At 40.5% G+C, this 14,685-nt stretch overlaps 1 protein-coding gene across 1 annotated transcript; it reads right to left on the reverse strand.

Moving 5' to 3' along the window:
• Positions 1-945: 945 nt before the first annotated feature.
• Positions 946-8,618, reverse strand: LOC118370632 (caveolae-associated protein 4a-like). Its single transcript, XM_035755707.1, has 2 exons — positions 7,924-8,618; positions 946-1,822 (listed from the first exon to the last, which is right to left on the reverse strand). The coding sequence occupies exons 1-2, from the start codon at positions 8,278-8,280 to the stop codon at positions 1,244-1,246; spliced, it is 936 nt and encodes a 311-aa protein (XP_035611600.1). The 5' UTR covers positions 8,281-8,618; the 3' UTR covers positions 946-1,243.
• Positions 8,619-14,685: the final 6,067 nt, after the last annotated feature.

Genomic DNA, 14,685 nt, shown 5'->3' on the forward strand with positions numbered 1-14,685 from the left:
AACAGAAAAAATATCTAGAAATGTCTTCATATATTAAACAATACTAAATGAGCAGAAGATGCAAATATTCAGGAATCTGCTTATGTCCATAGGGAGTTAAATGATGTACTTGCAATGTCTGTTCCTACTGGCCATTTGTATAGCTAATTATGATTTATTTTTAAATGTCATATCCATAGATATTTGACATAATGCACAGTAGTTTCCTCACCCACCGTTTCATATAATAATATATGCCATTTAGCAGAAGCTTTTATCTTAGTCATCCGTGCATACACTGTACGTATGTCTGGTTCCGGGAATCGAACCCACTACCCTGGTGTTACATTTTACATTACATTTAAGTCATTTAGCAGACGCTCTTATCCAGAGCGACTTACAAATTGGTGCATTCACCTTATGACATCCAGTGGAACAGCCACTTTACAATAGTGCATCTAAATATTTTAAGGGGGGGGGGGGGTGAGAAGGATTACTTTATCCTATCCTATCCATGTTAGAAGGCCATACTCTACCAACTGAGCTACAAAGGACCAATTTAGAAATTAACCCATTTTCCTATGAAATGATATATACTTGTTATATATGTTTATATATGCATTACTCCTCAGACGACAGCTGATTTCAGTTTTTCTCCGCAAAAACTATTCACTGAATTCTGGTTCGGCGGGCATGAATTGACATCATTCAGTCCTAAAGCTCATCACTCTTCACAAACCTTCTTCACACAAGACATTTCTCTGTTATTGTTTTGCATATGTAACATTAACCTTAATTAAACCATTCATACCAAAACTCAATTTCAGTAGTTTAGCCTTAACATCCCATATTCAGCCTTTCAACATGCAAATTAACGACAATTGAATATCCGTTATGTTGTAAGTATGTTGATTATGAAGATGTTGAAAGTCTGTAGAAAATGTCCAATCCCACAAACTTGCTGTAATTCTTTTCAGTTAATTTGTTTTGCACACTTGAAAGTCCATGTCTAATGTAAACAGGAAAAAATGAAAAAAAAAAATATATATATACTTGTTCTATATAAATCCTTGAATTCCCTAAACAAAGATGACTTTCAAATGTTACAGGAGTGTGTGGATTATATAAAGTCATCGTGTTGACACCCTAACTGACCTGTTTCTGGGACCGGGACTACTGGGACTATGGGTCACAGGCCAATCCCAAAAAAAATAAGGAAAAATAACATGTATGTTGTTGTTTTTCAGTTTCCTTGACCGCTGTTTTAGGAGAGCTGCTTGATATCATTTATCGGTACCTCATCCTCTCCATCCTCAGCCTCCTTGGTCACCTCCGTGTAGGCGAGGTCAGGGCTTGCAGATTTGCGTCCCTTGGGAGGTGGGATGGGTGCGGCACCCTCAGTGACCCCCTCGGCCCCCTCCTGGCCTTCCGCCACAGTCCTCTCCTTCTTCAGTTTGGCTGGCACATGGCTGGCAATAGATTCCTTGAGCCGCGAGCCGGACTGCTTGAGCCTCTCGCCGGACTGGCGGATCTTCTCCCGGCGCTCAGTTGATACGATGCGCTCACCCATCTGCCCAACCTTGCTGTTCATGTTCTCTTTCGTCTTGGTCATGTTCGCACGGGAGAAGGTAGATTTGAAGCTCTCGATGCGGCTCAGGCCTGATTTCTTAATCGTGGCGGCCGTGGACGAGGCTTCCTCCACCACCATGTACTCCTCATCAGACTCAGGGGGGAGCTCAAAGTGGTCTGGCTCCACTTCGGCCGCCGACGCTTTGGGTGCCTTGGGTTGACTGGGTCCTTTGGGTTCCTTTTCGGCTGCCACAGCTGGCACCTCACTGTCACCCTATAATGAGATCAGAAACCAGGTTGAGTGTCTCAGAACCACCTCAAAACAACCAAAGGGACACACAAAAGCGCTTGTGTGTCTGGTTGCTAGTATACATCTGTAACCTGTAAAACCACACATTTCACTGCACCTCTCCAGTGTATGTGACAGTAAAACATCATTTTGTCTGCCTGCTAGTATACATCGGTAATATCAAGTGGTAGCACTTTGTTTCAGGTTTAATGATATCTGAGCTCTGGCAGAAGGATTGCAATAGTATTGAGGTTTAATACATAGAAAATAAAGACCAAAATTAAAAGTCTTGATGTTGGGAGGAGAATGACCTCCATGATATTGACGTTTTTGCCTTAGTTGTTGAATGAAGAATCTGACATCTTGACGATCCTGAGAAGCATAGACCAACTGCTCTCACTTAATGCTGCGTGTCCCATAACCCAGTTATTTAACGGGTTCATGTTTCATACAGTACTTCACTCATTAAAGTCAATGTTTGAAATGAGAGCAGCCACTCATGAAGACATTGCCAAGAACCATAAATAATTGTATGAATTACCATAGATGGCAGCTAAACTGGTATCTGCAACCCAACACTGTATCCAGCCCACACTGTGAGTTTCAGTTAATCAGTGAATTTGGTTCAAACCATTATTTGTATATCTGTACATCTGTTAATCCAATGAGTCCCACCGTGATGACGGCGCAAATTGGAATTCTAACCACTTTTAAACGTGGTGTTTGAGCTACAGACTTTTGAATGACTTGAGCTACAAACTATTTAAAGCTATCATTGAACGTCTCTCACAAACATGCACATGTACCATGTTCTGCTCTGTGATGCTCACAAGCTACACAAGGTCATTCGAAGGTGAGGGGTTCTTCTACATAGAAGATCATAGTAAATCCTAGGACATGGCGTATATAATACTGTAATAAGCTCACGTAGTTGCTGTCTTAAACACCAAACTCTGCACAGTTGCCTCTGACTAGTTGGATATTCATCATTAGCAAAAAATGTCGGTACTTACAGCATTCATATAAATAAATACAAAATGATCATGTTTTTGCTTTGGCTGACCTTTTCTTATTGACATTGGTCAATAAAACTTATGAATGCAACTGTTTATGTCAAATTGTTTTGAGTTCTACCTGTAGCCCTGGTTGTCCTGAAAAGAAAATGGTAAAACACTTAACTGTGAGGCTAAATATAAAGGCTGGACATGCAGATAAATGAAAGTAAATGAAAATGAGATTTTTGATGGGGTCTCGGGACTAATAGGGTTAATAAGACCGGTCAACAAAATTTCACAGATTTTACCCTAATTGGCTGTTTTTTCCCCACCTACAATCACTTAATAACAGTATGATTTCAGTATTACAAAAAAACACCCTCCATTCTAAAATGTAAATTAACTATGTTCTACGTGCATCTCAGAATTAAGTTATTAGCCTCTAATATTCTATGAAAACACAAGACTTTAATGATATTTCAAAAATAATAATTTATTACATAATTCGAAATGTATGCACTTTATAGAATATGCCATAAAGGCCTACAGTATTTCACAACATGTCAAAAGTTGGGTAGAAAGACTAAGGTTTTGATACAACATTGTGTCACCTGAGAGTTCAGCACCATTCATTTAGATATGTGTTCATTAAATAACGCTTTTAATGAGAACTGGTTTGATAGTCTTTGGCATATATCAGATGTCTACTGGTTCACTTGGGTCTCTCGTTTCCCTCTCCTGCTTGAAGTTATTTGGGAATTGGAGATGCTTCAGTACGTTTTCCATGGGCCTCCAGCTCATTCATCCTTTCAAGAAATGTTCACAAGAGAAAAACCATGTCTTAACATCATATCTTAACATTATGCATCAACTGTTTCATGTGTTTGAATTGCAGTTACATACAGTGCATTCGGAAAGTATTCAGAACCCTTCACTTTTTCTACATTTTGTTACATTACCGCCTCAATTCTAAACTGGATTAAGTAGTTTTTTCCCCTCATCAATCTACCCCATAATGACAAAGCAAAAACAAGTTTTTCTAAATGTTTGCAAGTGTATTAAAAATAAAAAACGGAAATATCCCATTTACACAAGGATTCAGACCCTTTACTCAGTACTTTGTTGAAGCACCTTAGGCAGTGATTACAGCCTTGAGTCTTTCTGGATATGACGCTACAAGCTTGGCACACCTGTATTTGGGGAGTTTCTCCCTTTCTTCTCTGCAGATAATAATATAATAATATATGCCATTTAGCAGACGCTTTTATCCAAAGCGACTTACAGTCATGTGTGCATACATTCTACGTATGGGTGGTCCCGGGAGATCCTCTCAAGCTCTGTCAGGTTGGTTGGGGAGCATTGCTGCACTGCTATTTTCAGGGTCGTTGTCCTGTTGGAAGGTGAACCTTCGCCCCAGTCTGAGATACTAAGCGCTATGGAGCAGGTTTTCATCAAGGATCTCTCTTTACTTTGATCTGTGCATCTTTCCCTCGATCCTAGCCTCCCAGTCCCTGGTACTGAAAAACATCCCCACAGCATGATGCTGCCACCACCATTAACAGTACGGATGGTGCTAGGTTTCCTCCAGACGTGACGCTTGGCATTCCGATCAAAAAGTTTCATCAGACCAGAGAATCTTGTTTCTCATGGTTCGAGTGTCCTTTAGGTGCCTTTCGGCAAACTCCAAGCGGGCTGTCATGTGCCTTTTACTGAGGAGTGGCTTCCGTCTGGCCACTACCATGAAGGCCTGATTGGTGGAGTGCTGCAGAGATGGTTGTCCTTCTGGAAGGTTCTCCCATCTCCACAGAGGAACTCTGGAACTCTATCAGAGTCACCATTGGGTTCTTAGTAACCTCCCTGGTCAAGGCCCTTCTCCCCCGATTGCTCAGTTTGGCCGGGCGGTCAGCTCTAAGCATTAACTTACTTTTAAAAAATATATAAATGAGCAAAAATGTATATAAACCTGTTTTCACTTTGTCATTATGGGGTATAGATAGTGTGTAGATTGAAGAGGGAAAAAAAGTAATTTAATCAATTTTAGAATAAGGCTGTAACATAACAAAATGTGGAAAAAGTCAAGTGGTCTGAAAACTTTAGAATTTCAAAGTATCGTGCCAAAGCCTTACACGTATTCAGGTTCCATTTATGGGTGAGGAAGTTTGCTTCCAATGCTGAATTCAGAGTTGCAGTGCTGTTCCAATATACTCTAACGAGGCATGTACCATTTGCTACATGAAATATTACTACTATTAATGTACTGTATCATTAATATGCCTCTTACGTATTATAGAACACCTGATCTAAACACTTACACTAAAGGTTCAAACCTTTGACTTTATAAAACTACAGCCTCACACACGTAGGATTAACATGGATTAAAGGATTAATCATAAAGGATTATAACAACCTTTATGATAGGCCAAGCCCAATAAAACTCTGCCAAATGATGCCAAAGAAATTATGACTTTTGAAGTCTATTCAATACAATTTCAATATATAACTTAGCCCTATCACGAGGACATCATTCTGAGAATGTCCTCCCTCATTTTCTGTATAAACTATGTCCTTTTGTACACAGTTATATATTTACTTGCTTATTTACATACGGACTGACTGACTTACCTACTTACTTACTAATTGGTCTTACTTATTTAATTACTAATGTGCCTTACTTACTAAACTACTTACTTACTAATTTGTCTTACCTACTTACTTACTTACTCATTAATCTTACTTACTAATTTGTCTTACATACTAATTTGTCTTACTTAATTACTAATGTGTCTTACTTAATTACTAATTTGTCTTACTTAATTACTAAATTGTCTTACTTACTAATTAGTCTTACTTAATAACATGTCTTACTTATTCCCTTGCATTCATATAATTCTAAGAGAGGTTTATTGACAATCACAGCCTCATACCTAATACTTTATTAGGAGGTGAGGGCCTTGACAGGAAAAGGCTCTCAGCATAAAAACAGAAAGAGGACCCTGTGCACAGCAGGCTCTCAGAATAACTTTGTACAATAACTTAACTTGTATAATAATGTTGTCAGCTGTTATTTAGACCCAGCAAATAACAGAAAACCCCTTTACAAAGACTGGAGGTGCTCTTCATTATTAGAGAGAGAGCGAGACTGTTCTATTCGTGGAATATTCTGACTTAAATTCCAAATAAGTCTCTTTTTTTTGCCATTTCAATGTTCTCTTGCCCAACATTACCTGGAAAAACAAAGAGGGTGTTCTTAATTAATATTCATGAACTGCCTTACAGTACGACGAGCTGATTTCTGTCAAGAGAGTAACTTGTTTTACAGTTTATTTCTCTAAAGAAATTGGGAGATACTTTAATGTGTTGTCAACATTAGAGCCATCTCTTTTGCTGAGACCAAACATTGTCAATTATATTACCTCAATCACCTCAGCTACCTCGTACCCCCAGCACATTGATTCGGTATCGGTACACTTGTCATTGTTATTGTATGTTATCACTGTATATCCTTCATCTTTAAAAAACATTTATTTTTTTGTTATTTTTTACACATGTTCATACTTTTCGGCTCTGCATTGTTGGGAGAGTGTTCGTGATTTTACAGTAAAGTCTACACATGTTGTATTTGGCGCAGGTGACAAATAAGATGTTATTTGATAAATCTGTGCCACTGCAGGTTTAGGCGACAAGGGAAATCTAGGAAGATTAGTTCCATCCATTATCTTTTTCTTTCGATCCCCTTATACTGATCTAAATATAAGGGAATCATCACTAACCATGTACATGTTGGGTCTGCGCAGCTTATCCCAAAAAATTGCTACATTTGAATTCTAATTTGCATTTACCAATTTTCATTTTAAACGATGACATAAAAAGAGCACCTAGTGGTCACTAAATGGCACAATCGCAGAATGGCAGACAGTGTGGTGAATTAGTCAATCCCGGTATACCAAGAGAATCAACCAACATTACTGTAACCATGCCACAGATGTCCCCACTCCTTGTTTGATTCCTAAACCTCCCTATCGTGTTTCATTTTCACTTCCCCCTTTAGAGTAAAAATAGAATGGAACGGTCTTAACCCGTATGACCCATTCTGGACCAGGCAAACTGAGCAATTAGTAGAATTAAGTTGGTATCACTTTACTTTTACAGCCCCCTTATTACCTGGTATTTACTTCAAGACTGTTGGGAAACAGCAGAAGTACGTACCGTTATAAAAATATTTGAAATAACTTCTAAAAATTACTGTTTGTAGTAATTTCACAATAAAAAAAATTATAAACACCAGTGGTAATATTAATATAAAATAAAACATTATCTGTAATGCATTTGAGTAAAAACTGGTGTTAAAATTTTTGAAAATTGATCCGGTTTTAGAGTCATCTTTAATTTCAGCATCCATTTCATAGCAGGGAGAGTATGAATTAAATCAACTCATTGCATGCCTTCAAAGCAATAGTTTCTTATTCAACATTAGTACTGTACACACTTGCATGCCAAACTGCATATTGTTCATTGATTATGCGGCTGCCAGTGAATCCAGTTTGTTTATAGAAAAAGCATGTTGTTCTTTGTTATTTGACCTCCCCCTTTCTTTCCTAGTCTGAAATAAAATGGCAGCCAAGATCCTATCTGCCCCATCCGTGGCTGCTTAATCCAAATCGTATCGTCACTGGCAATCTGCCACATAGATTCGTATTCTTGAGTGCAGCATGTAACCTTTTAATAGACTGCACTATATCTTACGTCCTGTCAAGGCAACTCAGGCCCTGAAATAATCAAGTCAACGGCAGGCCTGCAGCTGTTAGCTCAGGCCAAAGTAAAATTAAACCTGCACCATTCAACCATCTGAAAGAGTCCATGCTTTGATTTCACTTTTAACACGCTCAATTTTAACAGATTATTTCGGGCCCCCTGTCTCCATGTTGTTTCTGCAAGCAAAATCTCAACTAAAGTCTATGAGTTTGAACAATTTACCACATCCTTCTACAGCTCTTGAGAGTATGATCCTTAAATAACCAGTTAGAGGATGAAGATTACAATGGTGAGTACCCCTTGCTTCTGACAGCAATGACATTGGCTGAATGGGCTTACCTGGTAGATAACAACCCGGAACTTGTTCTTGGCCAACAGTTCCTCCTGGGTTATTTCCACCTTCTTGACGCGGATGTTCTGATTCTCCACCCGTACCCGAACGTCCTTGATGTGGCAGCTGACCTTCCGCGTCTTCTCCAGCAGCTTGTCCACTGTGCTGCTGGTGGCGGCGTGGTTTACCGTCAGCTTCACCACGTCCTCCTGGATGGTCTTGACGCTGTTCTCCAATTCTAGCTGCCTCTCCTCCATACGTGTCTGACACGTCTGTACGTTGTCAATGATGCCCGCCACACGCTCCAATAGCGCCATGATGGACGTCGTGTCGTCCCCCACAGCCAGACCCAGTTTATTAGCCATGGTTGGTGTCGTCAACCGCCTCGTCTCGGATCCAAAGGGAAAGGGTTGAGGATAGAAATATTTGTTTTTCTTAGTGGTCAGTAGAAACCGCAGAAAGGGTAACCAGGCCTCTAGATAGCTTCGACCTGATACTTGTCAGACCAGCAGGTGTTAGGAAGGGTTTGGTTGCTGGATCATTGGGCCATGGAGGGCAGCAGACACCTCGGGCCAAAGAGACTCACCGTGCTACTGGTCCCTCACCCAGGTCAAATGCAAAAGGACATGGAGGCTCCACCTCTCTAGGGTGTGGGCAGCTCAGGGGGATATGAGAGGGCAGATGCCGCCAGTCAGGGCTCAGAGAGAGAGACAAAGAGAGAGACATGGGGGCCAGACTTGACATGCGTTCGCCCTAGCTAAAAATACTGAGCGTTAAGTGACTCCTCTACATTTTTGGAAGATGTGTGGCTGGGATAATGGAATCCCCCCCCCCCATTCTACAGTCATCTTCTATAAGCGAGTTATTTTTTTTCCATTGCACCATTGGACAACTGGCTACAGTTGAAGTTGGAAGTTTACATACACTTAGGTTGGAGTTATTAAAACTCGTTTCTCAACCACTCCACAAATTTCTTGTTAACAAACTATAGTTTTGGCAAGTCGGTTAAATCACCTAACAATTCCAGTGGGTCAGAAGTTTACATACACCAAGTTGACTGTGCTTTTAAACAGCTTGGAAAATTCCAGAAAATGATATCATGGCTTTAGAAGCTTCTGATAGGCCAATTGACATCATTTGAGTCCATTGGAGGTGTACCAGTGGATGTATTTCAAGGCCTACCTTCAAACTCAGTGCCTCTTTGCTTGATATCATGGGAAAATCAAAAGAAATCAGCCAAGACCTCAGAAAAAATTGTAAACCTCCACAAGTCTGGTTCATCCTTGGGAGCAATTTCCAAACACCTGAAGGTACCACATTCATCTGTACAAGCAATAGTACACAAGTATGAACACCATGGGACCACTCAGCCGTCATACCGCTCAGGAAGGAGATGCGTTCTGTCTCCTAGAGATTAACGTACTTTGGTGCGAAAAGTGCAAAACAATCCCAGAACAACAGCAAAGGACCTTGTGAAGATGCTGAAGGAAACAGGTAAAAACATATCTATATCCACAGTAAAACGTCCTATATCGACATAACCTGAAAGACCACTTAGCAAGGAAGAAGCCACTGCTCCAAAAACCACCATAAAAAACGCCAGACTACGGTTTGCAACTGCACATGGGAACAAAGATCGTACTGTTTGGACAAATGTCCTCTGATCTAATCAAACAAAAATAGAACTGTTTGGCCATAATGATCATTGTTATGTTTGGAGGAAAAAGGAGGAGGCTTGCAAGCTGATGAACATCATCCCAAACATGAATCGAGGAGGTCGGAGCATCATGCTGTGAGGGTGCTTTGCAGCAGGAGGGATGGCTTCATAAGGAAAGAAAATTGTGTGGATATAATGAAGCAACATCTCAAGACATAAGTCAGGAAGTTAAAGCTTGGTCACAAATGAGTCTTCCAAACGGACAATGACCCCAAGCATACTTCCAAAGTTGTGGCAAAATGACTTAAGGAGACCAAAGTCAAGGTATTGGAGTGGCCATCACAAAGCCCTGACCTCAATCCTAAAGAAAATTTGTGGGCAGAACTGAAAAAGCATGTGCGTGTAAGGAGGCTGTAACAATGTGCTGGGTTCGTTGTCTGAGTCAGGCGCAGGACACAAGTTTGAGGAAAAAACACAAAAGTCTTTACTCAAAATATGAATTTTTAAAAACCGGAACCAACAAGGAAACATGACGTATAGAGAAAACCCTCCAACACACACGGTAACACAAAACAATCACGGACAGAACAGAAAGGTAGACGAGAGGTTAAATAAGGAACATAATAAGGGAATAGAAATCAGGTGTGCTTAATCAAGACGAAACTAAAGGAAAAAGGAAACATGGATCGGTGATGACTAGAAAGCCGGTGACGTCGACCGCCGAACGCCGCCCGAACAAGGAGAGGAGCCGACCTCAGCCGAAGTCGTTACAGAGGCCTACAAATCTGACTCAGTTACAGCAGCTCTGTCAGGAGGAATGGGCCAAAATTCACTCAACTTCTTGTGGGAAGCTTGTGGAAGGCTACCTGAAACGTTTGACCCAAGTTTAACAACGTAAAGGCAATGCTACCAAATACTAATTGAGTGTATGTAAACTTCTGACCCACTGGGAATGTGATGAAAGAATTAAAAGCTGAAAGAAATAATTCTCTCTACTATTCTGACATTTCACATTCTTAAAATAAAGTGGTGATCCTAACTGACCTAAGACATGGAATTTTTACTAGGATTAAATGTCAGGAATTGTGAAAAACTGAGTTTAAATGTATTTGGCTAAGGTGTATGTAAACCTCCAACTTCAACCGTATATATTGCTTTGAGTGCCTATAGCTGTAATGGCTTTCTTCCTGGCAAGGAGAGAAGGACCAAAATGCAGCGTGGTTAGAGTGTATGGTTCTTTAATAAGAGAAACTAAACATGAACAAAATACAAAGCAATAAACGTGGCAAAACCGAAACAGCCCTATCTGGTGCAGAAAACACAAAGACAGGAAACAATCACCCACAAAATACCCAAAGAATATGGCTGCCTAAATATGGTTCCCAATCAGGGACAACGATAGACAGATGCCTCTAATTGAGAACCAATCAAGGCAACCATAGACAGACAATTACCTAGAAAGGAAACAGCCCCATAAACTTACAAAAAACCCTAGACAAGACTAAACACATAAATCCCCCATGTCACACCCTGACCTAACCAAAAATAATAAAGAAAACACAGATAACTAAGGCCAAGGCGTGACAATAGCACAATCAAGAGCATACCTTGATATTGAGAGGTCTACGCTGTCCCCTGAGAGGTCTATGCTATCCCCTGGCAGACCCCTCGGAACAGAGGTTGGGCATGTGTTCCATGAAGTATATGCTAGTATGGAGGTTGGAACAGCCCAAGCCTCATGCATACTCTGGGAGTGACATCACACTTGTGACCTTGTGATACTGCATACAGACTTAAAACATGGGTCCAACAGGATTACAGGCCTAAGAGTTCAATAATTGTGTATTCCCTTGTGTAGTGTTGTGCCTTTTATGATATGAATGCTAAGCTTGTCTTCTACCCAAGCTTGTCTTCTACCCATTTAGGCTAGTCCAAGGGAACTTCCATGATTGGGTATCTCAGTATAGCATGGGTAATGTAATCTCTGTTAATCATAAGAAGATTATTATTGGACAAAGAATTTGACTCAATTCAGTGTGTACTCAGTATCCTCAGTATGAAATGAAGTAAAATAATCAGTTACTGATTGGTCCATTACATTCTAAAAGGTGCATGGAAACCATTATACATTATCAGTAGAATCAGAACCCCTTGCGAGTTGTGGATCCCTGCTGTAGATTCACTTTTTCTCTTGCCACTGATAAAATAAAATTATATTTCATGTGATAAGTTACAATTGAGTTGCAAACAGGTTGTTCAGAGTGACACACGGAGCGACCCAGGCGCAACTTCGTTGGAAGAAAACAAAGGGCGTGTGTTGAATGGTTTTACTTTCATTTCAACAGGTACGTTGATTGAGAACAAATTCCCATTTACAACAACGAGCACATATTTTTCTAAATACCAAAAGGTCGGGCTGGATGAGTAGCCCTCCATCACTTAGCAATCTGTGCAAGGCGATCCTTCCTGACAGGGAGGGGGCTAGGCACCTCCAGTGGGAACTAGGGAGGGAAAAGGGGACTCTCAAACTCCTAAAATGATGCCACCAGCTGTTGTCTATAATTAAACTCTTGCCATATCTATAATTATCCTTGTCCTGTCATAGCAGAGGGCAGGCTTACTTCATACAAATGAACTCTTCATCCATATTAAAGTTACCCCTCACTCACTAACATAACCCAATGTAGATAATATCCCCAAATACCATCACCCATCTCTGCCTCATATCCACATGTGTCCCTCCCAGAGAACTCTTAAACTATTTCACATCCCTGTTTTATGCTGACAGAATTGAACTCCTTACAATCACAGGGCAATCCTAGAGAGAATTGGCTGAACCGGTCAAGTCCTAATAATATATGCCATTTAGCAGACACTTACCCAAAGTGATAGTCATGCGTGAATTCAATTTACATATGGGTGGTCGTGGGAATTAAACCCAGTACCCTGGTGTTAGCAGCAGTATGCTCTACCAACTGAGCTACAACGTGACTGTAAGTGTAATGAATGTTGAGAAGTGAAAGGGTCGGCTGCCAGACACTTTTCTACCCGTCAGCATCGTACACATCAGGGTCCTCTCCAGAAAATGACATGTTTATCGTGTGAAAGGGGTGTTACACTTAATTTAATACTGTGTATAACATAAATAGGGGCGGCAGGTAGCCTAGTGGTTAGAGCGTTGGGCCAGTAGCCGAAAGGCAGCTGGATCAAATCCCTGAGCTGACGAGGTAAAAATCTGTAGATCTATCCCTGAACAAGGCAGTTAACCTGCTGTCATTGTAAATAAGAATTTGTTCTTGACTGACTTGCCTAAATAAAGGTTAAAAAACCCTATTATTCAGTGGTGCCTCTTTGCTCTTTAAACTCTCCTCCTCTGACCCACCTTTTAGGCTGTCTTATTTATCATTATAAAAACACTAACCTGATGTGCCAAGTGTGAATTTACTGCATCTTTGATGAGTAAGCTGTCTCCCTTTAGGTAATTGGCCCCTGTCAGTTGATAGCTTGAAGCTTCACTTGGGCTCATTGCAGCAGGTTTAGTGGTGTCTTTGTAATAAAAAACAAAACAAAAATAATGACATTTTGTAATTTCAATTCAACTCAAAACTCACTCCTAATTTTGAAAAGCTAAAAAGCTCTAAGATTTCAGCACATCACCTTTGAGTAGTCATTCACTCCTATTCACTGACATGGAATCTTCAGAGACATTTTGACAGTAATGGTCAGAGGTATAACAGACACTGTATGTGGCTTTATCTCCCTCTGCTGTAGCCTTGTGTCTACTGTAGTTCTAATGAGGACACCAATGTTATGGCGTTTTACCCCTACCCAAGTAAACCAAAAACATAGTTTTATTTATTTTTATCAAATCAAATTTATTTGTCACATGCGCTGAATACAACAGTGAAATGCTTACTTACGAGCCCTTAACCAACAATGCAGTTAAGAAAAATACCTTAAAAATATATAATGTAATATAATATAAAATATATATATAATAATAATAATAAAAGTAACAAGTAATTAAGAGCAGCAGTAAAATAACAATGATGAGGCCATATACAGGGGTTAACGGTACAGAGTCAATGTGCGGGGGCACCGGTTAGTCGAGGTAATTGAGGTAATATACAGTATGCATGAAGGTAGAGTTATTTAAGCGACTTATGCATAGATAATAACAGAGAGTAGCAGCAGTGTAAAAGAGTGAAGAGGGTGTGCAGGGGGCAATGCAAATAGTCTGGTTAGCCATGTGATTAGATGTTCAGTAGTCTTATGGCTAGGGGGACGAAGCTGCTTAGAAGCCTCTTGGATATAGACTTGGCGCTCCGGGACTGCTTGCCGTGCAGTAGCAGAGAGAACAGTTCATAACTTGGGTGCCTGAAATCCAGTTGCAGAGGAAGGTGTTTAGTCCCAGGGTCCTGAGCTTAGTGATGAGCTTTGAGGGCACTATGGTGTTGAACGCTGAGCTGTAGCCAATGAATAGCATTCTCACATAGATGTTCCTTTTGTCCAGGTGGGAAAGGGCAGTGTGGAGTGCAATAGAGATTGCATCATCTGTGGATCTGTTGGGGCGGTATGCAAATTGGGGTGGGTCTAGGGTATGTGGGAAAATGGTGTTGATGTGAGCCATGACCAGCCTTTCAAAGCACTTCATGGCTACAGATGTGAGTGCTACGGGTCGGTAGTCATTTAGGCAAGTTAACTTAGTGTTCTTGGGCACAGGGACTTTTTAGTTAAACCCAGTGTAATTGTGTCTCTGAGTATTATTGTCACGTTCTGACCTTAGTTCCTTTATTATGTCGTTGTGTTTGTTTGGTCAGGGCATGAGTTGGGGTGGGTAGTCTATGTTCTTTTTTCTATGTAGTTTTTATGTGTTTGGCCTGGTATGGTTCTCAATCAGAGGCAGGTGTCGTTCGTTGTCTCTGATTGAGAATCATACTTAGGCAGCCTGTTTTCCCCATTTTAGTTGTGGGTGATTGTTTTCTGTCTCTGTGTCTTCACCAGACAGAACTGTTACCTTTTCAATCGTTCTCCTTGTTATTTTGTTTTTGGTGTTCAATGTTTATAAATGATCAACATGAACACGTACCACGCTGCATATTGGTCCGATCCT

This window comes from Oncorhynchus keta, chromosome 4, assembly GCF_023373465.1.
Source record: "Oncorhynchus keta strain PuntledgeMale-10-30-2019 chromosome 4, Oket_V2, whole genome shotgun sequence".
NCBI lineage: Eukaryota > Metazoa > Chordata > Actinopteri > Salmoniformes > Salmonidae > Oncorhynchus > Oncorhynchus keta.

Bases quoted from the DNA above. Each gene is read 5' to 3' on its own strand.
- LOC118370632 (XM_035755707.1), bottom strand. From the start codon at position 8,280: ATGGCTAATAAACTGGGTCTGGCTGTGGGGGACGACACGACGTCCATC. The intron at 1,823-7,923 runs GTAAGCCCATTC...ATCTCATTATAG, and splicing joins TCCGGGTTGTTATCTACCAG to GGTGACAGTGAGGTGCCAGC.